Below are 27983 nucleotides of genomic sequence, written 5' to 3' on the forward strand. Positions count from 1 at the left end.
GCGGCGGGGGGCAAACTATCGTGCCGGGTGGGCGGGGCGGGGGCAGGAGAGGGCTCCGGGCGGGCTCCGCGGGGATCCCCGGCCCCCCGCGAGGGCGGCGCAGCGGCCAAGCCATGGCCGGTGGGCCTGTGCTTCTGTCGTCTTGCCACCCCATTACACACCTATCTTTGTGGGTTCTTGACTACAGTTGACTCTACATGGATTAAGAGCAGCAAAAGTAAGTTAATTTTGGTTTGTCATTTAAGGAAAAGGTCCTAAAGCCACGTCAGCCCTGCGGACGATCAGTAGCCCAAACCCTGGGCTTTGCAGAAATATCAGTAGAGGCTCTTTGCTAGTTATCGAGCTAGACAGGTTTTTGTCACATGCAGTCATTTAGGTCACTTTCCTTATGATCACAACTCTAGATGCCTTCCTGAAGTACTAAAATTATTTTTCAGGGAGTTGGAGTATACTCTCTTTAGAAAGAAATCTGTAAAAATTAAAATACATATCAATAAACTAAGTGCTGTTGCTCACATTCATTTAGAATGTAATCTAAACAAAGTCATTATGGGCACATGCCTCTATGTATGGCAGAATTCGGTCTATGATAGTCATCCTTGTGCTATTTTTCCATGTCCTCACCAATTATTTTTGGTTATTTTTACTATTTTCTTTTGTCTGATCACTGTTTTTCACTTTTCTTCCTTTCCTCACTGAAAGCACCGCTCACACCAGCTTTCCCTGATCTGAATTAGAGCAGCCACAATGTTGCCTCCTCTGCCTTCAGGCATGTCTGTCCTCTCTGTTTTGCAGTAGCACTCAGATGATCACACAATGATGTGGTTCAGTTAGCTGATTTGGCAGAACAAAAAAAGGTGATTACCATTTAGCTGAATCCACTCCATTAAACAGTTTTCCACCCCACTGTACAACCACTAGTGCCGACTCAAGGGAAAGGAGAGAAGGCACAGATCCCACCATAAATAAGCTCAGGCTGCTGTAGAACAGCATGCTGATTGATGGTGCAGTTTCACAACTCACATAATGCAATCTCCAAGTGTAATGCCACCAAAAGGAGCAATTTCCTGCTCTCAATTGTGCTTTCCTGCTAAAAAAAAAAAGCTGCAGACAAGAGACATAGCTAAACTAATGCTGAAGAGTTAAATGACAAATACAGACAGTGATACATTGTATTTAATGCCATTATAGAAAACTTGTTTAAAACACTATTTTCTGTAGTTTCACATTAAACTGTACCTCTCACTGACATATGTGGGACAGCAGCACTCTCACACAAGACTTTCTTGTGCAATATGTATCAGATTCGAAGTGGTCTATGTATCTTTAAGCAAAACAAAGCCTTGATTAGACTAATTTCTTGTGCTAGTACAGAGACCCTTAACTCTGCACTGACCTCTATACAGATAGGTTTTTGCTAATGTACAGATTTGTAACAGAAAAGTTAAGACTGGTACAAATTAATTATGAAGAGCAGCATATGTCTGAAAGCGGTATGAAAAACAGTAAGGCAAGGGTTAAAAGAATGACTAAGAGCAGAACTGACAGCAATAAAACTGGTAAGCACAGAAGATTACTGCTTACATTGAGACCAGAAGGCCTGCACTCTGATAAGGCCGTATTACAGAAGATTTGTGCTCTGATAACAAGAGGATGCAACAAGGTCATAGCACATTGTGTATGCCATTCCTCTTCCTGCTGGCATAAAAGGAAGATAGACTCTAGCCACTGAGCTACCCAAAGTAAGGAGAAAAAGACAATGGTAGCAACCTTGCCTAAGATTTATGGAGGATGAAGCAAGCAAGAATCTGCGGCAACATATCACATCATAGTAATTCCTGATCATAAAAGATCTACCCAAAAAAACAGTCTGTCATCACCAATCCAGGAAGAGATAAGGGACAATAAGGACTCAATAGAGATAGTACAGACTCAATAGATAGCATATCCTCTGTGTTGCATTCAAGTGATCCTGGCTACACCGCTTGGGAGGCACAGCTCTTGGTGCTTGTAAGCATTCAAGTATGAGAAAATGTGTAAGTGAAACCTATGAAGAAATGAGTATGTGGGACCAAAATTGAGGTTTTGGGTTAAGTATCGCATTCCAATTGCATAACATCTCACACTGAGTTTTGTCAAATTTCTTCAAGCGTCCAGTAGAGATCCAAAGGCCAATCCACCTGCTGGTAGCAAGTATCAACCCACTTCCAAATTAGAAACCTCGATGATAATTGAATAGTTATTACTCCGTCAAGTCAATGACAGCTTTGACAGCTTGTCATAATTAATGATTTTACTAAAAAACAGACTGAAAGCTGATTTTTTTGAATTGTTATGTATGATAAAATGAGGTGATTTGTAAGGAGTATTTATGATCAAACTGAGACCTCTCTTGAAGAGCTCAGGTCAATACAGTCTAGCTGGAGAAGGTCACAAGAGCCTGTCAGAAATACTGGCATTAAAGCAACACCAACTTTTAAGGTTTGCTGCAACGAACTTTATTCTGCTTGTTTCTATCAGTAATAAACATTTAGCTCCCTCTGTTATAAGCAAAACTGAAAGACCTTGCAAGAAACACAGTGCTCATGAGACAAACTGGCGTAGCACTGCACAAAAAAGTATATGTGCTGGATATTCAGGGACTGGTTACCAGGCAGGAGGCCGGTGAGGAATCACACAACTCACCAGAAGAGGGACTCTATTATAAATAGAGAACAGAATATTAGAAACAAATGGCAGCTGTGGAGAAGCACTCTGGGGCTGGCACGTTAACCGCCTCGGCATTACAAGAAGTTGCCTCAGAAGCCGCTGCCGGAAAGCGGCAGTGGCGGGGCTGCCGGCAATAGGGCACTTAGCGGCGACGCGCTCCGGCAGCGCCGTCGCTGCGGGCCGCCCCACCCGGCCGCCGTTTCGCAAAGCCCAGCGCTCCCCGACGTCCCGGCCGCTCCGCCCTGGCTCGCGCGGAGTCTCGCGAGAACACCCCGCCCTCCCCGGCGCCCGCCCGTTGGCCCGTGACGTCACGACGCGCGGGCGGGGCGGGGCGCCGCTTTGAATCGGCGCGGGACGCGGGCTCGCGGCCGAGGGCGGCATGGGGACGGTGGAGCCGGCGGTCGGCACGCGGCCGGACGACGGGGACACCGTGGGCGTGCGGCGAATCGAGGTTCCGCGGCCGCCCTCCATCGAGGAGTTCACCATCGTGAAGCCCATCAGCCGCGGCGCCTTCGGGAAGGTTTACCTGGGCCGAAAGGCGGGGAGGCTCTACGCCGTGAAGGTGAGGGGCCGCCTGTGGGGGAGGGGCGGCCTCCCTCCCCCCCGCAGCGTGACGTCACCTCGACCCCCGCGCGGCGGGGGGGGGGGGGGGCGTGCTTCCCCCTCCTCCCGCATCCGCGCCTCGCCGCGGAGCGTCTCCGTGCGCCCCTTCCGCGGCCGTAGGAGCCCCGTCGCTGTGCTGGTGTTCAGCCCCGTGCCGGGGAGCGGCGTCCCGTGGGGAAAGGCCGCCCATGTGCCTCTGCCCTGGTGGGGTCCCCGGCCGAGGGGCAGGCCCGGCCCTGCCGGGGGGTGGCGGGCGGCGAGAGGGTGGCCCGTGTGCCGCGCCGAGGTGAGCCCTTCGCTTCCGGCTCCTGGGAGAGCTGCAGCTCTGCTGGCAGCAGTCGGGCGGCTGGGGGACCTGTTGCCCGCGTAGTTGTGCTTAGCTTTCTCTGCACGTGCCTGTTCGCCTGGAGGTTTTGTTAAGGGGGCATCTGATAGCAACATATGCTTTCTGAAGTACCTTAAATGGCGAGGAAAGTGCACCGAAAGATTTCTAAAGCATCGATAAGCTATTTGCTTCTCGTCTGTAAGTTGTTGTTGTAATTGAGTATTTTCAGCTGTAGCACTGCTGGAATGAACATTCTCACATTTGCTCGTGAATGAAAAGTCTGCCTCTGAGATGTACAATGAAAGCAAATTATAATAAACATTTTGTTAAGTATACATTTAAAAAAAAAACTGCTGGGTTTTCTCTGTATATACACAGAAGATTAAAAGCTTGGTGACAACCTGTTCTAAACTATATCGGTCAATATGTTCAGGTACCTCAGTAATAAAAACTTTACCAATGTTATGTGCAAACTTGACTTTGCAACTAAGAGAGTTATAACCAGCTGCGTAGTGCACAAAGGAAAGGAAACGTGAAAATAGTCATGCAAAACAAACAGCTTGACATATTAGTGCTTAAAGCTACATAATTTTTTTTACATAATTTTATTGCAAGTCTTATGACCTGAAAGCTGTTGTGTCAATAACATTGCGATGAAATTTATGGATTGTACACAGCTACAAAATTTAATGTGTGCTAAACATTTGCACAGTTAAGGTCAATGTTTATAAAAGTGTAATTCAATAACTTCTGTGTAAGTCTTGGTTTTTTTTTTTGTTACCAGCTTTGATAATAGGGTAGCTGTGGACTTGGTTTGCTACAGTTTGTCGCATATAGAGTAGATAAACTATATGGCTTTAATATCACCATACATATCAGGACGAAAGATGTCTGACATGGATACGCGTCCAATGAATATGCAGTGCCTGCTTAAATACATATCAAATGTGCTATTATTTGCACATTCTGCTATAAGAATAATACTGAGCAGGCATCAAAATATAACGAAGCAATTCAATACAGGAACTGCAGCGTAATTCATAGTTAACAGTTTGATACTTCTTCAGGAGTTATATGCACATTTGTTGAAGCTTCTTCCCAAAGGAAATAAATGCTTGTTGAATGGCTTCATACTAAATTTTAAATTAAGCAAAAATTTGCTTGCTTTCTGTGCAAAGTTAGGAGTTAAAGGCTAGAATAGTTTCATGGCCATTCATTTAACTTATGAAGAGCATTTCTTGAGGTCTTGCACTTGAGGGATGGTTTAATGCTACATGTTCAGTGGTCAAGCCTATGATGTCCTTTGAAGAGTTGGAAAGACTTGGTCAGCAGCTGTGTCTCTAAGCACTGAATACTCTTTCCTGTTTTTTTTGAAGCAGGCATCTCTGCGTACTGTGGATTAGAAAGTTCACTTGGGGCAGTTTAACTTCAAATTCAGCCTGTGTGATCACAGGAAATGTTGGTAGTGTGATTTCCATTCAGTACTGAATTAGAAGGACCAATAGAAAAAGGTTCTTTAATAACCTAAGCAAAAAATGCATTTCACGATTCTTTTTTTATACAAAGTTATAGCTCCGTTATATAACATTTGTGTAGGCTTGAAGTATGGAGATAAATGAATTGACTAACAAATTGCAGGTTAGTCTAGGAAACTAATTCACCAGTATAGTTGCAGCATGTGTGTTTTCAAAACTTTTTTTTAAGAAAATGAGTATCAAAAATGGGAATGACAGTTAACATGTCTATTTGGTGTTTTTTGTTTTGTTGTTTTTATTTTGTTTTTTTAGGTGATGAAGAAAGCAGACATGATCAATAAAAACATGGTTCACCAGGTCCAGGCAGAGAGGGATGCATTGGCTCTCAGTAAAAGTCCTTTCATTGTGCACTTATACTACTCACTTCAGTCAGCTAATAATGTCTATCTGGTGAGTAAGTGGATAGCTTGTGGTGTTCTGTGACAGCATTAAAAAAAACAGAATGCTGTGTAATGTATGTCATAATGTACATAAAACTATGTCTAAAAATACATTTTTGGGGTAGCAAATGGGTATTCCTTAATCACTACTTGTTTTTTTCTTTCTTGGAATGATTGCGCAAGTGAAATGTTCCTTTTCTCCTTGCAGCTTTGAGATTTTTCCACCTTTGCTCTCTCTTCAACAGAAGAGTCTTTTCTAACACCTAGTCTGATTTAGGACTATGCAGAAACCTTTGGGAAAACAAAAAAGAAACCATTCTATTCAAGCAGAATGAAAATGATTGAAAGATACCATGTGGTTCACTAATGAGGATTACTTATTGCCTACACTCAAAATATGTTAATGTAATTGGGTTAGATGACAAGAGTATAACCAATTGGCAGAACCAAGGGCTGGCCTGCATGGAGTTCTGTAGGATTTGAATGTGGCTTTATAAACTGTCTCCACACAAAGGTTCTGATGGGTATGGATTAAGACCATCTATAAAGGGTCTAGCATAATTTTCTTGTCTTGCTATGAACATACACGTTGGTCATCTTGCATAAATTCTGAGACTGAGGTTGATACGCACTCTTACAATGCATTTTGAGTGTAAGTGAAGGCTTCTTTTCTGGAACCTCTGTTAATTGCTGCTCAGAATAGAGGAGGATTTCAGGGTGAAGAATTTTTAAAGGTGATGCTCGACCCACATATATTAAATAGTTTTGTATATCATGATCTAAGTACTGGTGAGGTTTATTCACCAAAAAAACTATAAACTCCTACTTATCACTGAAAAGTGGATTTTTGAAACCCTGTGGAGGGTTTTTGTTTGGTAGTTTTTTTTTTTTCCCCTGAGCCATGACTACTTAATGCCTCATGCATTTTTTTTTTTTTTTAGATATGATAAAATAGCGTTATTATTGATTTTACAAGTTCAGATTTTTAAAACTTTGCTCTAAGGGGTTTTATGGAAAATCCCCTTTGGACCATTTAATGTGGTGACACTTGGCTTAGCAGGCTGAAAACAATTTGCATTTAAGTTGTGTATTTATATACAAATGCATTGATAACTTTTTTTTTAAACACTTTCTTTGGCATCCTAAGTGCACAGTTCTCATTGTATACTTTTTTGAAATTTGTCCCACTTGTTTCATAAAGCTCAGGTCTGAATTTACATTAAGCATTGTAACGTGTATAAACATTTGCAAAATAAAATCATTGATACCTGTTTTATACAAATTACAGCATCAGTGGTTTTAAGATGCAGGCCTTGATTCATAGAATTGCTTTGCAAATTATTTCCTATTATAAGGAAATCTTACCTTTCAGAATTTGGAAGCTAATTGAAAAGCTGACTACAGAAAGTAGGCCAGACAAATAACACAAAGTAAATCAGGAGAAAGCATTATTTTATCAAAATGAAAAAAGTATTGTGTTGGAGATTAAATAAACTACCACAAGGAAGCTTCTAATCAACTCTCACTCTCTGAAGTGATGCTTGGAAGTGGAAGCTATTTTATATTTTACTTGCAAATTTGAGATGTATTTTAAAATTGTAATTTAAAACACTTGAATGGCAGGTGATGGAATATCTTATTGGTGGAGATGTCAAATCTCTTCTCCATATTTATGGATATTTTGATGAAGAAATGGCTGTAAAATATATTTCTGAAGCAGCACTGGCTCTTGATTATCTTCACAGGCATGGGATAATCCACAGGTAAAACCTATTTTTTTTCTCGCAAAGAAGTATTTGGTAGGTTTTGCGGTTTTTAATCTTTTGGAAATAAAAGCCCATATTTATTATAAAATACAGCAAGTTTTTTACCTTTATTTTTTTAGCAGTTTTGCCAAATTGCAAAACATATAATTCCTGTGACGTGCACGTGGTGATATTATGAGGCCCAAGACACATGGTACAATATTTAGTGCTAGACATGTTCAACTTTTTCGGTATATCCCTCTAACTGGAGTCTTCTGTTGGCTAAGAGACTTTATTAAAGAGCATGAGATATATTGTTAAGTCTTTTGGACTAAATGTTTCTGGTTAAATAATTTTCTTAATATTGCTAATTTGTCCTTTTGCTGACTTCAATTATATCATATCTTCAGGGATCTGAAGCCGGACAATATGCTCATTTCTAATCAAGGCCACATAAAGTTGACAGATTTTGGGCTTTCCAGAGTTACTCTGAACAGAGGTAATTGGTTGTATTTCTTATAATGTGTTTTTATTTGTCATCTTCTAGTATCTTGAATATTTTACGTTCTAGTAGTGGACAGAGGCTCTAGTTAAGTAAGTCTATATGCTGCAGTAATACTGATTCTAGTTGGTAATAAATACTAATAAAGTGCTTGCTGGCTAAGGAACTGCAATGTACCTTACGGATAAAGTATTTATTCTTTGGGACAAGGATGTATGAAGAATGGTATAGGGACATTTCTTTTAAGTGATACAGATTTCAAAGTTTTCTACAGAGTCCATCAGGAGAAATCAAGGAATGAATGGCTAATACTGGCATTTGCTTGGTGTATCACTACCTATTTCTGTCTTTTGATGCATGTGGGGGTTTTTTGGAGGGTGGGGTGGGATGTTTTTCTTCTCTGTGCTTGTGTATATTAGTTTCTAACCTGACCTGGGACTTTGCCAGTGTTAATGTGAGAGACAGGAGGAGGACAAGGAAGTGAAAGAAGTAATGAGTCTTGCCTAACGGAAGGTTATGAATTGCTGCTTTAGTATATGAACACATCCTGTTGTTTTTAAGTAGCAGAAAATGTAGCTGACTTTTGTCAAATGACTGTCTGGTACAGACAGTAGGCTGCAGATCTTGGGGAGAACAGCCACTTCTGAAGCAATTGTCTCCTCCAACCCCTTAGCCATGTCAGCCCAACTTATGCCGGGCAGCAGAAACTTAGTTTTCTAACAAGCATTAGGGGAATATAGTTTTTAAATGCAGTCAACCAGGGGAATACAGAAATTCAGAGTTGTCTATGGAGTTCCTGATTTATGGTTTTAAAAGTATAGGGAAAAGTGCTAAGTATACTCTATTTTCTGTTATATGCTGCTTTAATTGATAACTTGTAACAGAACAGACTATTATGTTTAGCTTAATGTGACAGAGAAGAAGCTATGAGCCTAGCTACCTTCTCTGCTGAGCAAAAGATGGCATCTGAAGTTGAATTTTCACTTATGAAAAGCTCATCTCCAGCTTCTTTTCAAGACATCCTTGGAAAGAGGGCATGCGTTGAACCAAACATATCATCTTAGCTCGCAGACTGTAGGCTAGAATCTCTACCTAAAAACGAAGAACTTAAAAACTGAAACTGATTCTGATTTAAAAAACATAATAAAAATTACAGTATAGCATGCTGGAAAAGAAATTGGACTTCTACTGTTCTGAATTTGTAAAGTGTGATTTTTATGAAAGCGATACACCAGGAAATAAATGGCTTTTATTGAATAAGAATGTACAGAAATGTCTTCATTTGCTTTTGGTGGCTTCTTTTGTATATTTGTTCATTATGTCACTAAACTTTTCTCTTGACCTAACTTAAATATTAAGTAAATGTCTGTAATTTCACTTTTTTAATAGTAAAAGGGAAAAACTGAAAAGTTTTTTTTTCCACTCCAATCTGTTTGTAGAGATAAATATGATAGATATCCTCACTACACCATCAATGGCAAAGCCGAAACAAGACTACTCACGTACTCCTGGGCAACTGTTGTCTCTCATCAGCTCTCTGGGTTTTGTAAGCAATTACTACTTTCTTTGAGAAAACTGAAAGATTGAAGTACTTCATTGTCTTAAATACAGTTATTGGACCGATAAGATTTTTATTACATCTTTAGTTTCAGTTAATAGAATGTTTTATGATGCGTTTCCAGTACTTTGAAGTTCTAGAGAGATTACCCGGGACTATATTTCGAATCAGTGACTATCAATTGTACTTAAAAAAAAAAAAAAAAAAAAAAAAATTCAGTATATGGGTATGGCTCAGTTCCCATGCATATTTAATAAAGAATATGTAAAGTTGCGCTTACAATCCTGGATGCTTTGTTCAGGCCTCATTATCTCTTTTTACATGTGTTTCTTTTTGCTTGATAGTATACCCCTGTTGGAACAAAAATGCCAGGGCCCAATTCGCATCGAGCTTCTGATGATCTGTGTGGAGTGGTTTCTCCTGCATCTGTAGTCCAAAAGGAAAATACCCCTCTTTCAACAAAATTATTCAAAACATGTGAGTATACTGAGTCTTATAGCAAGTAACACTCTCAGCTACAAGCTTTATTTTGTTTGGTTTTAACTGATGTGAACAGCTAGGATCACTTGTAAAAGACAGTGCTTCTATCAGTATTTTGCTGTCTATGAATCCTTCTGTTTTTAAGGTGTGACTTTTCTTAGATTACTGCTGTCACCTTTTGATTTTCAAATGCACAACCACTGAATTCAAAATGACCCTTTAAGATTTTACAGAAATAGTGACAGTTCTTGGCTTACTTTGTTGAAAATAATTTAATATAACCACTTATGCTTTCATTTAAATTCTTATTTTCATGCTTTGACATTTCCAAACCAAAATGAAAAAGATAGTTATTGTGCTAATACTAATGTCGTTTTTAAAGGTCTTGTCAAGTCCCTACCTCAAAAATGAGTGAACTGATTATGCAGGAAAGACAATAAGAGAAAAATTACCATATCACACAGAGCCTTCCATAATTTCATTCAGAGTGATAGCTTGACATAGTGTGAAGCTGGATAATATATGCTGTATATGCTGCTTATTTGGATCGACATTTGAATTATATATATGGGGGTTTTTTTTCCCTTCAAGGTCTTGATAATTCTGCATTCACCCCTGGGATGCCAGTGAGGAGTTTAACTCCAACTCTACTTCAGTCAAGAAAAAGGTTTGGTACCTCCAGTGCCAGTAGTCAGTCACACACACGTGTGTCTAGTATGGAATCAGAATGCTGCAGCAGCCCCAGGTGGGAGAAGGATGTAGAGGTCAGGATTGCTTCATTTTTCCACTACAAATTAAAATGACGTTGTACTTGTATATGTGCTATATGCAAATCTTCCTTACTTTTTCTAGATATTAGAAATGTAGAGAAGTCCAGCTACAGGAAAAGAGCTCATTGTAATCCTTGTTGAGTAGGAGTATTTTGGATCAAACTATTATTATTACCTTCCTTTCCTCCTCCTCCACCCCCCCCTACCCCTGGGGGGGGAAAAATTGTAGTCCTGTGCAACATAAGAGCAAATGCCATCTAGCTTGCAGGAAAGGGGTGGAAGGGAAGGTTACTCCTGAGTTCAGCCCTATACGTCATAAGGTGGGCAGTGCTGAGAGCACTGGCGCTCTGGAAGCTGACCTTTTATCTATAGTTTTATTAGCCCAGCACGCAGATGGGAAAATCCTTTGAAAAGGCAGAAATTGGGGGGGAAAAAAATATATATATATATATAAAAAACATACTCATTTCAGTCTGCTACCAGCTAGGAAAAGCTGAAAATGTTTTAAGTTTTTAAGATTTGTATTACTGAAGGTTTTTGTAACAGTTAATCTAGCATAGGTAATTGGCAATAGCTGATTTAAATACTTTCTCCAATTTTAAACTGTTGATGAAATTCTGTACGGACAAATGTAGAAGACCTAAAGGAAAACGTGACCTTCCTATTTAGCTGTTTGTCACTATTCCTATTTATCTCACACACAAAACAGAAGAATTTATATTTAAATCTATTTACAATTCTTTATCTGTTCACTTTCTAAGGCCTTGCTTTTAATATTGTACTACCAAAGCTAGCAGTAAAATTAAAATTTCCTTTTGTCGCCTCTAAAGTGTAACATACCACAAGGTAGTATGGGTTAGCTTAATTTCTTAATACAAAATGATAAAATCTTCCTCTTTAAGCTTTGAAAAATACTAGGCTTTCTATTGTATTCTAGCAAGCTTGTTTTCTGTGTCCTAAAAAGTCAAATTACCGAAGTTGCTCCCTAATTTAATTTTTGGATTTCTTGGAATGTATCATTTATTACTTTTATCGCTACTACTGATTAGAAAGAATAAGTAATGTTTGCTAACTTTCAATTATTTATTGAAATGGAAAGAAGATATTTTCAAGGGCACATTTCTGTAAAGCTGTGATCATATTTTTCTTGATACTCAAAACTTTTAATGTGCTTATTTGCAGCAAACTGAAGATGAACTATGTTCTACAACACGCAAAACAAATAACAGCGGGTCAGCTCCCCTTTCTAATGTACAATTACTGAATGGCAAAGATATTAAAGAATTAAAGAAAAAAGAACTTGAGTCAGCCATTTCTCCCATCAGTAGCAATGATTCTAGCAGCAGGCAGAAATTAGTAATTGAACATTCTGATGTGATGGGTACTCCTGTAACTGCACTGGATGTGAAAGGCATAGTCAGAAAATGTCTCTCTGAAAATAAGATTTGGGAAGAAAAACTTGCTGCAAATAAAAGTCATACGACTAATGAGACAGGAGAAACTTCCAGTCACCAGCAGTCACCTTCATGGTTGAATGATCCTATCAAGTCTATCAAAGAGGAAGAAATTCTTGAAAAACCAGGTGTAAAAAGAGGCTTTGAACTAGTTGATACTAGTCCTTGTCAGGAACTTAACTATGTTAAAAAAAGCAATGCAGAATATAAACGTGGCTGTCGAATCTCAGAATTTCAAGTAAACCAAAGGACAGGTTTGACAACAGAAATTCAGTCCTTAATGCTTTGTGATGATAGATGCCTACAAGAGACCTGCAAAAGCAAGGAACAAATTACGGGTTATGTTGGAAGGCAGCAAACACTAGATAAACCCATTACTCCAATAATAGCTAAAAATCTTATGTGTGACCTGGATGCGGACTATGACAAGGATGATAAAAAGGAGTATATGAATTCAAGTTTCTTAGGCACTAATGATGAAAAGCCTCTAGGAATCCTTAGTGCAGACTCTGATTTATCCTTTCCTGAAATGTCTGTTACAGAGAGCCATTTAGAAAAGCAGCTCTTAGATTTGGATAAAAGTGTTAAAGACCTCTCCTTTGAAGAACTAAAACCCGAAGACATGCTAATAACATCATCAAAATCCCAAGATGCTTCACAAAATGGAGAAGAGCATGTTGTCCAGGACTGCAAGTTGTTACATCATGCACAAGATGACCAAAAACATGTGGCGGAAACTCACCTTGACACAGTATCTTCTCCTTCAGAAAAGATAATGAAAACAATGAACGTCTTCAAAAAAAATTCTGTTGTTTTTCGAAGCTATAACAGTCCAATTAATGTATCCAATGCATCTGAGCCATGTAGTATGGCTTCCTTGGATATAATGGAATTTTCACCTGCTTGTAGTGGATCTTACCCAACAGCTATTACTCCATCACAGAAAGGAAGACCACATAGGGTATATCAGGTCTGTAATGAGACATGCAGAAATCGTGTCTGAGTGTGTATTAGGTATTAGCGATGTGAAATTATCCTCTTGGTTTGTAACTTAAGAAAAGTCAACTAGTCGGAGGTAGTCTGTCAAAGATGACTTGCACTGACAAACTTGGGCTTATTGCACTTGTGCAGCCGGAATGATTGTTTCAGTAAGAGGTTAGCAATAACTGCATGTCCACTGTTTGCCTTTGGTCCAGCGAACATTGTCTTAGTCTGCCTCTCACAGAAGTCCTTTGCTTTTACTGCGAACACCTAAAGAAACCCTGTGTTATTTTGTCACAACATACTTCTGGAGCAGTGTGGTACTTCCTGTGAGTTATTTTACGTTTCCTGATGTAATGGAGTGTCTTTGACTTTTGTTCCCTACCTTCTCCGCTCCCCCCCCCAATGAAGGCTGTGAAAGCTGTTGAGTTGCTGGTAACTTCTCTTCTGTCTGCTGTTTTTTTCCTTCTGGGTAGAATTGATGATGTGATGTGTACTGTCAAGTGCCAGTTACAAGCATATTCTGAAGACATGCAAGCAGTAACAGCTGCCTGCTGTTATGAGGATTTTGCTTTGACTGTGTTAATCCTATTAATAGTAAATAAAATCCTACTGTTTTAGCTTAAAATAAATTGGACCTCTAAATGTGGGAAAAGTATGGGTATACTTTTCCATCCATGCTTACTGTTTTATTTTAATATAGTTTTACAAAACCTTTGTCCAGTTACTTAAGTTCAAGTTGTAGGATTTAAAGCTTTTAGAGAGAATTCTGAAAACACTTATTAGTAACTAAGTGAATAATTTTGTGTACCAAAAAGGGACATTCAGAGTAGTATTTTGGGGAAAGTCTTTCTTTTCTTCTGATGTTCTTGTCTCAATTGCTTGCTTATATTCACCATAAAACTTTATTGACTACAGAACTTGTATTCAGCTGAAATGGAGTCAGGATAATAGGCACTTTATCTTCTGTTAAATAGGTAAATGACTGGCCCTAAAAAGTGTATTAAAAAAAATATCCTCCTATTCAAGTCTGAATTTAGAAATATTTAAGTGTGTCATAAAATAGCATCATGCTAGATGATAACTGTTTTACTAGTGGATTCTGTAGCCTGTATGATATAGTGATCACGCATTGATCTGCTGCATTGAAGACAAAGTTGGAAACCAAATTGTACCAGATACATTGGAATTAAGGGTATGTTGAAAAATAAAGAATGAAAGTAACTGCCAAATACTTTAGCAGCATCTGTAGGCCATAACAGGAAATCTTTCATTGCAGTCAGCCTATTAACTGTGAGAATTTATTGATCTATTTGCAAGTTTGCATATGTTGTCTTCAAATTTTGTCCCTGATTACTTTCTGACGGCCTGTGTAGTTGTAAACAGTAACATCAGTCTAACTTGGGCAGAATTTCATGGACAGGCATTATGCAACTCCCAGAATACAGCTTAAACAACAAAAAGCTCATTCAATATCTGTTAAGTATATATGGCATGCAGTAAATGATATTCAGGTTTCTCCTTATTTTACAGGCATCATTTGACATATATACTTGCTTTATATTGGCTAATATTGAGAACTTGATGCTAAAATTCAGTATATTTTGAAATTCTTTTTAGTAAATAAAGTGCTTTTTCAGATTCCAAGTTGGAAGGGAATGTTGTGTGCTTTTTCTGTTTTAAGTCATAACTTGTGTATTTAGAGTAGGCATTATTTACCTTCAAGATAATGAGATAAAGATGGAATCACAATTCACACGTGCTTGGGAATGTACATTTTGTAACATGTCCTTGACTTGAGCCTAAGTCTCAACTGTTATTATACCATTACTGAACCTGGGCATGGGAGCGGGGATTGTTTGGTTTGGTTTGACATCTGAAGTCTCTTGTTGCATGCTTGAAGACGCCTCATCAGGGAGATGCTGATACACCATACAGGACTCCAAAGAGTATAAGAAGAGGAGCTGCCCCAGTAGAAGGTGAACGCATCCTAGGGACTCCAGACTACCTGGCGCCTGAGCTGCTTTTGACAAAGCCTCATGGTAAGGACAACAAACCATAGAGTTTTATAAATACTTGGAGGGTGACAGGTGCTTACATTTCTAAATGTCTGTAGAGTACTAAAAACTTCAGTTAGGATGATGGTGAATTTTTTCTTTTCTTTTCTTTTTTTTTTTCCTTTTTTTTTTTTTTTTTTAATATCTAGTGCCTAGTGTTTACCAATACTGATGGCTGTTTGTCTCAGCAGCTCCTTACATTTTATTTTATTCCCCATAACCAGGGACTTGGACTGTCTGACATAGTCTTGCCTGCTGCTAATTTAATGCATCAGGAGCTGTGCTTAGGCAGCCTGAGACCTGTATATGGCTTAGGATTCACAGCTTGGTCATCCTGTATATACTTAAAGACTTTTTTTTTTTTTAATTTAGTCAAATTTGAGTATGAAAGGATAATGCTTCCAATTATTCTCAAAATGTATTCCATGCTTACTGATATTGAAGCGCTACATGCAGTCAGCTCAGTTTACAAAATTGCATTAAAATCAGTTATTCTTGAAGTAAGCGATTTTGTGAAATGTTTCTATTAAGTATTGTGACAAGATCTTTCATCTAAGTGGACAATGGTAGCAATCAAATATTTCTTGAAAAAATAAAATAGCACAACACTGAAGTGCATTAATTTCTTTATTTCTGCATAAAAACTCCACTGAGGTCAACAAAAAAGCTGAAATATTTTCCTGCTAATTTGCAAGAGCCTTAAAAAAAAAATTCAGTGCATCCCTGAGTCAGTTTGTTGTATTTATAATCACACTTCACTTGCATCACAAAAGGCATATTTCTAGATTTTCTGTATTTTGTAAAGGTAATAATCTTAACAAAGTTATGTTGATACTGCTATTGAATCCTCATTGAGAAATGGAATGATCACTAGTCTGTGGAACAGTAGAGCTCTGCTGTTTATAACTAACCTATGTTAACTAAAAATGCATTAATATATTTAACAATTCGAATGTAACTTGATTAAAATTATTAAACGTACTTAGTTATTGTTTTGCATTTTCATTAAGGAATCTTTGTTATTTGACCGACATTAAAACTTGGTAACACTTTGTAGATATAATCAATCCTATATAGAGAATAAGAAACTTAGTTGCAAAATGATTTTCACACAATTGTTAAATGTTTTCAGGACTTCAGTGATAACTTCAGAGGGTCTGGGGTTTGATTTGAGTAAATGAGAAATATCCCATTACCTCCAATGAAGCCAGGACTTTCTGGACTTGAAACTTAAAACTTTTTTTCGCTAAATACTTTTGGTGTCCTTAACTTGCTTGTAAATGTAGCTGTAATCTTAAAATAGTTTTGTGACATTACTAGTCTTTATTCCTGTTTGTAATTTATATTTAACATTAATGTTTTGTTTTATTCTTGAGCTACCAGCTTAAAAAAGAAGTCTGCATTCCTATGCCTTCAATCAGGGAATTGTACCTAAAATATTTACTGGTGTTTAGATTTGTTAGGTTATTTGCAATAATTCTAATGTACTTACTTCATTGTCTTTTCATATGCAGGGACTCTGACCTCTGGTGAGTTTGCTTTGTATTGTACAGAAAAGGCATGTTCAGTAAAACTATGAACAGTCAAAGTATAATTAGATCACAATTTCCAAGAAAAATGTTTGATTAACAGTATTTCTATATATAGAAAGATATGCCTAATATGCACTCCACATAATAATGTGTGATGCTTCCAAAAAAATCCAGGAAACTTCAATATCACTGTCACTAGGCTATCAGAAGTCATGCGTTTAAGCTTTATACTTCAGGAGAAAAGTCAGCACATGCTATTCTTGGTGCCTTTCTGTAATAGGAAATAAACCAGAGACATTTTTTCTCATTGCTCTGTTTCACTTTGATGCAGTCAGTCTGAATCAATTCATGAATGTGACAAGATTCAGATGTTCAGGACCCTGTATTTCTGTTTCTTGCTGTGTGTTAATAGATATAATTTAGCAGGGATATGGTAGGATTTAGTCTACTTCTTTAGTTAGAGTTCGAGGGGGAAAAATCTCTGCTGAAACCTGTTTTACTACTTTGTTTGGAGTTGTGATCTTTTTAGACTTTGCTAAAGCTAAGAATATTTTATCTGAGCATCCAAGTACATCTAACAACGGATGTGACCTCACTGCTTTGATATGCTTAGCTTGGTGGGGCATTCTTACTGCTGTTAAAAGCTGCTTAAAAGTGTGTTGGATTATTTTTACTTACAGTTGTATAGTTCAGTTTTCAGACATTCCTGGATTTAGTCAAATGGGCTTTTTGAAATGATTGAAAACATTTGCTTTTCTAACTTGAGGTGACTTAAAGGTTTTTTTATATTTTTATTTGTAACATATATACAGGCGCGCGTGTACACACACACACACACACACACACACACACACACACACACACACACACACACACACACACAAACAAACAAACAAACAAACAAACAAAAAAAAAAATTACACTTGAATTATGTTTAAAAAATTTTTTTGCAGCAAGTGTCATTCATTCTTCATACAGTGGAGTGGGCATGGCTTAAAGATGCAGAAAGCTTAGAATGCATGCAGTGGTGTTTGGGGTTGCTTTGCCTGCTTGTTTATAAGTGGATTAATAAGATTCGGCAAAAGCTGGAACCTGGAAAAACAAAGCTATTTAACAAAGGAGAGAAAGCTAGTAACTACACATTGTAACTACAGTAACTGCACTAATCAACTTCAGTACAATGGAAATACCAGTTTCTCACATGCTGACTTGTCTCTGCAAGCTCTCTTCAATATTTTGACATAAACTTAGATGAATGAAAATAAAGTTCAATAGTTTGAATTCTTGGAGTCTTGTCAAAGAACCGAGGGAAAGATAGGGGATTATAACATGGAGCATTCATCTTAACTCTAGAGCAGATGTTAGACAACTGTTTACTGTCACAAAACAACCCCTTAAAGAAGACAACCCCTGAATTCTTTGTGACAGGAGGTGATAATTTGATTGTTCTTGAGAACTCTCCCTAGCTTTTATCAGTAAACCCTGGTACTATTCATAATGCATAAAGGAGCAGACTGGGAGTGGGGGGAAGCCTTCATATATCTTTAATATTCTGTGTGATTATTAAGTACAACTTATTTTTTCTCTTCTTTAATTTCCAAGAAATTTTGCAGAATTTAAACATTTTTCAGTTTTTGCCATGCCTAATCTTCAAATGTTTGCAAATACCATTATGTATGACAAATACAACGTTTATTAAGCAACTTTGTTTTATTGTAATGGCCTGGATTTCTCCTATTCAGGTTCTGCTGTAGACTGGTGGGCTCTTGGAGTTTGTCTGTTTGAGTTTCTAACTGGAATTCCACCTTTTAACGATGAAACACCAACACAGGTCTTCCAAAATATTTTGAAAAGAGGTAATCTGTTTCAGTAATAAGGGGAAGCATCTTTATTACAAAGTTTGTTGAATGGTTTGAGTTACTCACTTGCATCTTTGTCCATAGATATTCCCTGGCCTGAGGGTGAAGAAAAGCTGTCTGATCATGCCGAAAATGCAATAGATATTCTTTTAACAATTGACAGTACTAAGAGAGCTGGACTGAAGGGTTAGTATTGAACTTATTTCTTGTGTTCTTTGCACTTTGAAAATTTCAAAGTGTTGTCCTCCTAAAACTTGGACTAATAAATTTTAATGCCTATTTAGGCTCCATATATAGTGTCAGAACACTTAGCAAGTTATTGTATTTGCTGTACTTCTTGTGACAGGGTTTTAGTTTCTTCTTTTAAAAGAGCAGATACTGAACTTTTTTTTTTTTTTTTTTTTTTTTTTTTTTACCTTAACACTTTTTGCTATGAATGTGTAGTGTTTGATATCTGACATACCAAAGTTTACTTTATTAACCAATTCTTGTAACTGACGTTCAGGACATCTTGGCATCATTTTAGGCATATAATCAAGGTCTCTGTAGCTTGGAAGAGGAAGCCTCCTACAGAGGACAATTCAAAGGAACTATTTTAGGAATCTGCCTCTCTACGCTGTATGTAGAGAGAACACAGAGCTAGTGGGAGTACTTTACAAAGTGTATATATAGGCTTTTCTCTTATAGAGGGACTTAGGCTTCCTTGCTGTCATAATAGGGACTGTATTTCATAAAGTTTAATAACATGGAAGGAAATTCACTGGGTGAGATAGTTTGGAAAAACAGGGAGAAATCTTTAAGATAAAAACCTGCCTGAGAGATCATTAGATAAGGAAATTATTATGCAAGTGATTGCTCATAAAGAGATCAAAGGCTAGAGGATGAAACTAGGCCAATTCAAATTAGAGAAGGCACACATTTATAAGTGCGGCTCATGATGTCAGTAGGGAATTCTTTGGCTTTTTAATGTCTTTCAAAAAGCATCTAATGTCTTACTTTGAGGGTGCTTTAGTTAAACCCAATAGTAAGGGCAATAACTTGTGTAATAGAGTAAAAATCTAATTACCTGCGATTCATAGCAATTTGAACTCGACATAATATTTTTTTCCAGTCTGAAGTTTTAGGAAGTTGAATGAGTTGGTTTCATGACAGCCATTAGGTTTTCTTCCATTGTAGTTAAGTCTCCATCACATTGTCCATCCTTGTCTCCCTCCACCCCTAAACACACACATGTGCACACATTCTTGCTCTCCTCTTTCTCCAGCATGAAGTCTAAGTTGCTGAGAAATTTGTCACATCCCAGTGGTGTGCTTCTGTTAGCTGTTTATGTCCAGGTGACAGAAATTTACAAGCAGCACTTGGCAGAGAACACTTGTGTCTCAAGGGGGTTTTTTTGACAGAGATGTGGACAGGAGCTGATTGCCAGCTATGGCATAGATCCATACTTCTTTGTAAAAGAAGGTGCAGTCTGCTCATCTTTCAGCTGAAGACAGTACTTGAGAATTCTCTTTTTAAGTGCAGATCTGCGACTTAGGCATATAGTGGATGTATGCATTGTGTCCTGCTGCATGTATAGTAGTTTAAACTATTAGGAGTTAGAAGGCTAGCCCTCTGCTTTCTTGTCTTTTGCCCCAAATGTTAATGTTACATTGGATTATTTGACTGGGAAATGTAAAAATGATAAACAAGTTCTAATGTCTTAGAATTCAAATTTGTAGTGACTGTCTTGGACCAGCTTCCCTGTACCTCTACATGTAATTCTTGCTCTTCCTATCATTCTTTCAGTTAGCTTCTGGTTTCTGTGCTGCAGGTGATAAAAATGTAGGTTTTTATCCCACTCAGCTGAAAATTTGCTTTCTTGGATTCATTCAAAGCAACAAAGTGACTTTCATCAGAATGATGTTTCATGATCAAAAATCAGATCATCAGATACTACATGCCAGGAAGTCTTCTGGTCCAAATGGACAGGACAGCGAAATTCTAGAGTCAAAAGATTACAGCTTGATTGGTTATCCTGCCTCCAGTAGCTGGGAAGAAGGAACCTGATGGTCTGTGGTAATTTGACCATAGGTGGTTTTTAACCTCTGTATCTGGTGGTAGGAAAAGGGGATGATATTAGGGGCTATACGAAGCTGATGGAACAGTCTGGCCAGCAAAGGGCAGGTGCCCTGGGATGGAGGAAGGTTGCAGTGACTTCTGTACGTCCTCACTCAACTGAGGGTTTTGACAAAAAATACAAACAGACTTTGTTTAAAATGTCTGTGGTGCCTAATCATGAAAAATGTCTCTTTTCTGTGACAGCCCCTAGGTATCTCTGATCTGGTATATGAGTTGTGTAGAATAGGATCTCCAGCAGGAGGAAGAAAGTTAGTTGGTATGACAATAGTTTGGTCTCACTGAGATTGGGGATAATTACAGCCTAATTGCAATTGGGCTTGGGCTTTCCAAAAAGTAAAACAACAAAGCAAGTGACAATTTTTCATCAAGTGAACAAAGTGACTGTGGGGCCTGGACAGAAGGAAGCTCCTAATGCTTGTATAAACTTCTGTTTCAGAACTGAAACATCATCCCCTCTTTCATGGTGTAGACTGGGACAATCTACAGCATCAAACTATGCCTTTTATACCTCAGCCAGATGATGAAACTGATACCTCTTATTTTGAAGCTAGGAATAACGCTCAGCACCTGACTGTGTCTGGATTTAGTTTATAGCATCAAGATAAGTGAACTTGCTCCATGGTTTTTGCACACTTATAGGTTGTCCAATAACACTAGTTTGGTCTTACTAAGTTTTCTTGACAAATATAGAGTGTTTTAAGTGATCAATCTGCTTTTATTATTGTTTCCTTTATTCTAAAGTGAAACTACTGTACAAAACTTGGTATCAAGTGCCTTTATGCTACTACTTATTTATCTCACTTACTGCACCTTACTGAGAGGCTGGAGTGCTGTATTTTTTTTAGTTAGTAACACTTTACTTGGCAAAAGATTGTTCTCTTGTTTGTTTAAGGGATGTGTAACCAGTTAGGAGGTAGGGAACTATTTTACTTTAAATGTAATAGGGAAAGGATGTACATGCATGCTAATTGCTTTAAATACAACTTACCTACCTGTGGTTCAGCGTAATCTCATTTGGGAGTAGTCCTTTGGAACCAATTTGAATATATATCCCTTGTGCAAAACTGATGTTCCCATTCATGATGGGAAACTGAAGTCTTAACACACTGTTGAAACATCTTCTCTGTTTATCTTATTCCAAGAAGGGTTAAGACAGGCAGTGTTGTTCAAAGTTAACTCAGCAGTACATGTCCTGTCAGTGTTGTGAAGACTGCCAATAGTTCTACTGCCTGTCATCCTTTCCTAGACCAATGGGGTAAGGAAAGAAAACTTGGGGCAATTCTATTAGTCAGATACTTTGTTGAAATTGTTGTATTGTAACCACTGAGAACATGCTGTAGGAGGATGGACTTGAGCAGTGCACATTTTAGCAATTACTTGTTTTAAATAGAAAACACTGAGTATGTGTGTTTGCATTCTTTCTTATGTCAGATGTTAGAAAACAAAAAAAATCATCTGAGTGTTGGCTAATAGGTGAAGTATTATTATTGACATTGAAGCTGCTATATATTAAAGACTATAATGTATAGCAAGTTAACAGTCTATTGTAAATTCACAACTAGATTTCACTAGAACCTGAGTTTTAAGTATATTTTCAGTATTATACTTTCTAATTAGGGGAAAATGTATTTATACTTCAAAAATGCAACATGAAAAAATTTGCATGGGGGCTAGATTTTAAAGGTTTGTTGCAGCTAATACTGATTAAATTGTCGTCTTTTAATAGTGTTTTTTTTTCCTGCATAGGTATCTTTCTCAGCTGGCTTATTGAAGATTTTTATTTTTCAGGTTTGTACTTGTTAGTTAAAAGTTCACGCATGCTGGATGGTGGTGCCAGCCCCAGTGGCTTTATGCCAGAAGCCTAGCATTTTGCTTGTGACTTTTGTCAACTGACTTTTCAGACTGTTTCATGAATTGACATTTCATGACCAGGAGAATGAGTTGTCCCTTCGTTGCCCAGCTTCCTGGAACACAAGATTTAGTGAATGGAATTCTGAGTAAACACTGTTCCCTCGATTTCCTGCTTGTCCTTTCAGATAGCTAAGAAAGAATCAGGAAGGGAGTGGAAAAAGTCCTAAGATTTCTTGGACAAAAGAGAGCTAATTACCAACAGTTCAGAATGCTTGTGTTACTGCATACATTGACGTAGAGCTGGGATTCAGCATACTGAAATAGAATTTTGGAAAGTTGCAAGACATTTGTAACTTTTACTCCCTTCACTAAGGGCTTCAATTTCTGAAAGCTTCTAAACTTATTGAGTTTAATGCTACATGGAAAAAAATGAGTAAAGAACTGCATGTAACATTACAGAAGCATGATCGATAGAAGATATGAACAGAAGTTCTTTAGCATAACTTTATTTTAAAAATACAGACTTCTCCTTTGTGTACTTGGAATGTACTGAACTCCAACAAAAATTAATACTTTAATTGAAATAATCGCAGGTATTTTAAGCAATTAATTTTTACATTTGTAGCAATATTGTTTAGAAAAAAGACTAGTCTTATGAGAATGTCAGTTTCACACTAAGGAAAATCCTCTATAAAAACATGCTAGGAAATGATGTAAATTTAACACCAAGACTGTTGTGTTCAGTAGCTTACGGCTGGTTACAACATTTCCCATTTTGCAGTAGAATGCATTCACATTATGATTAAGAATTATTTCAAGGAGTTAGTGGCTATTTATCTTCAAAATGTCAGACTTCTACAATTATTTTTTTTCTTAATCAGCTGCGAGGATCAAGCAAGTTTTTATTTATAACTTTTTTTAACTTATCACAATGAACTACAGAACTACTGAAAGGTCTGATGACTTTTAAGTAATCTAATGTTAGCATAGTTACACAGAACTAGAGATGATAGTATACAGAAGCATTAGGCAGAAAGAATCTTCGTAACTTATTTAGTTCTAACAACCTCAAACCTTCCAGAAAATCATGGTTCTTCTACCATAGTTTTATGATGCAATACAAAAACAAATACTACAGAACTATATATAAGCCAGCTGCCCCATCAGAATGCCTAATGTAAACTGTTACCACTGCAGCATGTGTACAGTGCTGTCTATGGCTGACTTTGGTTAAATTTGGCACAGTTAGCACTGAAGACTTATTATACCCCATTCTATTCAATATCTTGTTTTTATCCTGATGATAGCAAGCAGAGTTTAGTATTACATGTTGATTGATTTTTCTAAAAAATGTCTTAGCTTTATTCTTCAACATAATCTGTCTCAAAGAGCCTCCTTGTTAACTCAGGTGGGGGGCAAAATATGGTATTGATGCTCAACCTGAAAGACAATATAGGGAAAAATACAAAAAAAATAATCAAATGTAGTAGCTGCAGATGATTAAAGCTGCTTCCTGTTAGTAGTCAACTACAGCTGTGGAGTATCACTCAGCAGCCAGCTGTGACCTGTTTTGTTTTGGTTTTCATGTGCATAACCTACATATAAATGCTGTAGCTTCCATGTTATCCTGGGGCGGGGGGCAGTTTATCTGCTGTTACCTGGGCAGAAGTGTGCTAAAAGCTGTAAAATCAGTAACTGGCATGCTTCCTTCTACAGCAGTAGCTGTGTCTCAGACAACTGTCACTACCTCTAACTTGCTGTTATACTTGCCTATGTGTCACACAGGGTTTGGAGATGAAGATGCTGAAATGTTGATGTGTGTTCTTGAGCTATTAGGTTCCAGTCTCAGTATGATCAGGGTTTACCTATGGTCACTTCCAGTAAACTGTATTCTTTTGCTATCTGTTAGCTTTTCTAAAAATATACTTTGCACTGTCCTATATTAAAAAATAAATAAATAAACACTGCAATCTTGCCATAGCCTACTGCTGTATTTTTGACTTAGTATTAGGTCACCAGGGTTGGTTTTCTTCTTTTTGACCCTGTCTTAATTTAAACATGTTATTCTATAATGGGGGGGGGGGGGGAAGGGGGAATACTGTTCTTCCCTTAAGAAATGGTTCTGATTATAGATAAGGAAATACTATTAAAGTAGAAACAAAGTTTTCACTGTGCAGTGTGTGAACAGCTTATCTAAAGCATTCCCATTGTATGGAAAGAATGAAAGACTTTCTGCAGCTTCTGAATTTTATGGGTTGAGCTTGCAGAGTTCCTGTGCTGAACTCAGTGGTATTATCTGCATGTACTAGTATCTCTTCAAAATTTTTCCTGTTGTCCACAGATCAAAACCTCCTGATGTAATACTGTATTCCTTAAGTATCACTATCTCTGTTGCTTTTTCAGTCAGTAATAGCATAAACATGGTGATCACAAAATAATGAGGGAAAGATATGCAGAACCTTAGTAAGGATAAGGAAGTACTTACCCCTCTTGCTGTTAAGGAATAGAAAGTGGCTGTGTCTGTTGCAGCTGTCCTTCTCAGAGATGCTTACTGAAGTTTAATTTTGTAAGTTTTTCCTTGTATCACAGTCCTGAAAGCACTTCAGTTCATGGCTTGCTATCTACCCCCTGCAATCCCTATTACAAGCTATGCTTGCATATTAAGGGGAGGAGAGCAAGGAGACCTCAGATACTCTGTAATCTCTGCTACCAATCTGCTGCTGTGCAGTTACCAGAATGAGTCACAGGACAGTGGCTCTGTCTCCTGCAGTGCTTCCTGCACTGCAAGAGGACTGGAGCAGGAGGGAGGAAGAGCTGGTGCTGAGAATCTAACAGGTGCCCCCACCCACCTCAGACTAGCTGTTCCAGGTAACTGAAAAGCCATGAGCATTGGGAGGGTCTTTGATATGGCTTCATCCAAAGCAAACCTACATTACCTACTTTGAGAGGAAGCTTGATTCACTGAATGAAACTAGCTGGAGACAGGCTTCAGATGTGATCTGGAGCTCAGCCTGGATGCTCCCAGTGCTACTGAAAGCTGTGTTCTAACTGTCAGCAGCCCTTCTGAGGAGAGCACCAGCTGGAGCAACATACTCCCATTCTCAGCCCCAATGATGTTTACACCATTGTCTCTAAGTTAAGCTGTGTCTCTTTGTACTCTAGCAAATGATGGAAGTAACTTTTCTTACCCTTTAAGAAGAAATATCAGCTAATTAGAAATCTGTTCAATTTTCAGCAGGCCACATGTCATCCTGAGTGTGAGATACCTATACCAGCTAAAGCCCAGTTGTATACAAGTTACAGGTAAATGGCTATGAAAGCAATGTTGCTTTATATTACAGCTTTAAGATTGTGGCTGCTTCTTCATAATGTAGCTAGCATGTTCTTCTATACAGCTAAAGCATCAGTGTGCTGCCTTTACTAAACAATAAGAAAATTCAAGATTAAATACAGAAATAATTAAATACAGAATATTAAAGGATTGATTTATTGAAACATTAATAAATAAACAAAGATAACACATACCTGCATTTATTTCACTGGGAAGCTAACAGTTAAGTACCTTTGGGAATGTCTGTATCTCTAAAAGCTAGATACCTGCATGTATTATTGTTAGGAATTGGGAAAGGCATTCTGTAGTGCTGCTTCCTGTCATCAGACATGCTGCCATACTTTTGTGTGTGTGTGGGGGGTTAAATCATATTTAAGCTAAAATATCCTTCCTCTAATAATTTCTATCATTTCATGATATTAAAGTCAGTCACTCGAGGAACTTTAAGCAACAGGCACAATGGCTTTAGATGATAGTAGAACTTCCATTACAACACCAGCTTTGTTCAAACCTGAGTTTTCAGGGTATCTTGGGCCAGAACTGACTGCTGGCACATCAAACCATCAGATTGTTGCAGAGTCTTCAAAGATGTTCTGGTTATTGAATTTTTTAATTCAGTTTTACAACAAAGAAAATCAGAAGAGGGAAAAATCACTCTTTAAAAAAAGAAAAAACACTGAACTGAAAACAAGATTAAAATTGCTCTAGTAATCACAGACATTAAATTCAGTCTTACATTTTTATACAGTATAGCTTATATGAAAAATGCTCTCCAAGCTATAAAAAAATTTCAGGAAGGACAAAAAATAACTTACTTTCCTCAAGAATAATTTGTAATATTTATTCTGGCTGAAAAATGAAAGCACATAAAGAATATGGGGTCATTTTTAAATACTCAAACTTTAAGCACAGGTTATAGCATGATGTAATTACTCATAGTAAATGAATGTCTTAAATTTGACAGAAAACTAGTATTAAATGCACTTCCATTTTCCAGAGATTTAGATAACTTACATATGCATTTAAAAACTAACTGTAAAGCATGCTTTTTGACTAAGCAGACTTCACAAGGCTGTACATTTATCTGCATATTGGTTAATAAATACTCTGTGAAAGAAAAAGAATCAGCACCAAAATTAGCTTAAAAATTTTGTTTTGCAAAGAAGTAGAAAGATAAGAGAGAAACACAGGAACTGATTTTTTCTTAAAATGAGTGGGAAAAGTCCACAATAGATTAGGACTAGATAAGATCTTATTTTAATTTGACATAAACTGACAATAGAAAACTTAAATATGCTGAGCTTTCTAAAATTTAGAGATATTGTGACAGAGCTAGTTTTTATCTCAATTTAAAGCACCTTGTACATTAACTATATATTTCACTTAAAACAAGGTGTTGTCATCAAGAATACAATTATCAAAGTTAAAAATATTATAAGGTGCAGCCTTTTTAGATGGATCCCTTATACCACAAACTGCTTTCAAACTGATACTTGACAGTTCCCCTGTTATTAACAGTCCTGACTTGCAAGATACATAGCAATTCCCTAAACTCCTTTATAATCTTAAAGGATAAGTGAAACATTCAACTTTCATTTTTGACCCATTTACAAGGAAACTTGCCCACAGTAGTTTAGCAGCAAAAATAACCAGTTGAACCACTCACAGCTATATTGTATTTTCCCCCCATCAGCTTACAGTTTATGGAATTCATACTCCACTACTGCTTTCATCTGATAGTACATAGCCCTGTGAAAAACAGGCAGAGATACTGTGATTGTAACATTATTTCTATGTTAAAGTGATTTTTACATATTTTCCATTTCTTCTTTTACAAAGATGACATTTTCCCCATTATCTGACATCAGCAAAACCAGAAATTACTGAAGGCCCATCCACAAGCACATTCCAAAATAATTATTGTTCAGGGGGTTTTAAGGATGGAATTAAATTTATTTTATTTGTAACCTAGGAGCAGTGAATCATTCAAGTATCAGTAATGTTAGTCCTTAAATGTTTCGCTCAAAGGTAGTACAAAATATTACTATAACAGAAGGAACATCATCCCAGATCCTGAGGTTCTACGAGAAGTCAGAATTCCTTCACTTTCCAGGGCCTTCTAGTTCTAGTAGCCTTTAAGCAAAGTCATAAATTCTCAGTTCAGTTTTCTGGAAGAAGAATCAAATAAATTAG

General features: G+C 37.5%; 2 protein-coding genes across 10 annotated transcripts in view; one reads left to right on the forward strand and one right to left on the reverse strand.

The window, feature by feature from the left end:
* Positions 1 to 61: 61 nt before the first annotated feature.
* Positions 62 to 27983, forward strand: part of MASTL (microtubule associated serine/threonine kinase like) — a 28366-nt gene continuing 444 nt past the window's right edge. The window contains exons 1-13 of one of the 6 annotated variants that reach the window (XR_003259383.2): positions 3008 to 3271; positions 5425 to 5562; positions 7176 to 7315; positions 7708 to 7796; positions 9239 to 9345; positions 9702 to 9834; positions 10429 to 10601; positions 11790 to 13031; positions 14946 to 15084; positions 18374 to 18487; positions 18575 to 18676; positions 21045 to 22396; positions 25695 to 25762. Coding sequence is in view for 4 of the 6 variants with exons in the window: in XM_026101571.2 (XP_025957356.1) it covers positions 3089 to 3271; positions 5425 to 5562; positions 7176 to 7315; positions 7708 to 7796; positions 9239 to 9345; positions 9702 to 9834; positions 10429 to 10601; positions 11790 to 13031; positions 14946 to 15084; positions 18374 to 18487; positions 18575 to 18676; positions 21045 to 21202 (2718 nt within the window). In the remaining 2 variants the exon portion in view is untranslated. Of the gene's footprint in view, positions 218 to 3007; positions 3272 to 3446; positions 3599 to 5424; positions 5563 to 7175; positions 7316 to 7707; positions 7797 to 9238; positions 9346 to 9701; positions 9835 to 10428; positions 10602 to 11789; positions 13372 to 14945; positions 15085 to 18373; positions 18488 to 18574; positions 18677 to 21044; positions 24435 to 25694; positions 25763 to 27983 lie in introns of those variants that run through there. The other 5 variants (XM_026101573.2, XM_026101571.2, XM_064505881.1 and 2 more) reach the window with 5 other exon arrangements.
* ACBD5 (acyl-CoA binding domain containing 5) overlaps positions 25924 to 27983 on the reverse strand; it is a 31247-nt gene continuing 29187 nt past the window's right edge. For all 4 annotated transcript variants that reach the window (XM_064505885.1, XM_064505883.1, XM_064505884.1 and 1 more), the window contains one exon: positions 25924 to 27958. In XM_064505885.1, the coding sequence (XP_064361955.1) occupies positions 27946 to 27958 (13 nt within the window). In that variant the 3' untranslated portion in view covers positions 25924 to 27945. The remainder of the gene's footprint in view (positions 27959 to 27983) is intronic.

This window comes from Dromaius novaehollandiae, chromosome 2, assembly GCF_036370855.1.
Source record: "Dromaius novaehollandiae isolate bDroNov1 chromosome 2, bDroNov1.hap1, whole genome shotgun sequence".
NCBI lineage: Eukaryota > Metazoa > Chordata > Aves > Casuariiformes > Dromaiidae > Dromaius > Dromaius novaehollandiae.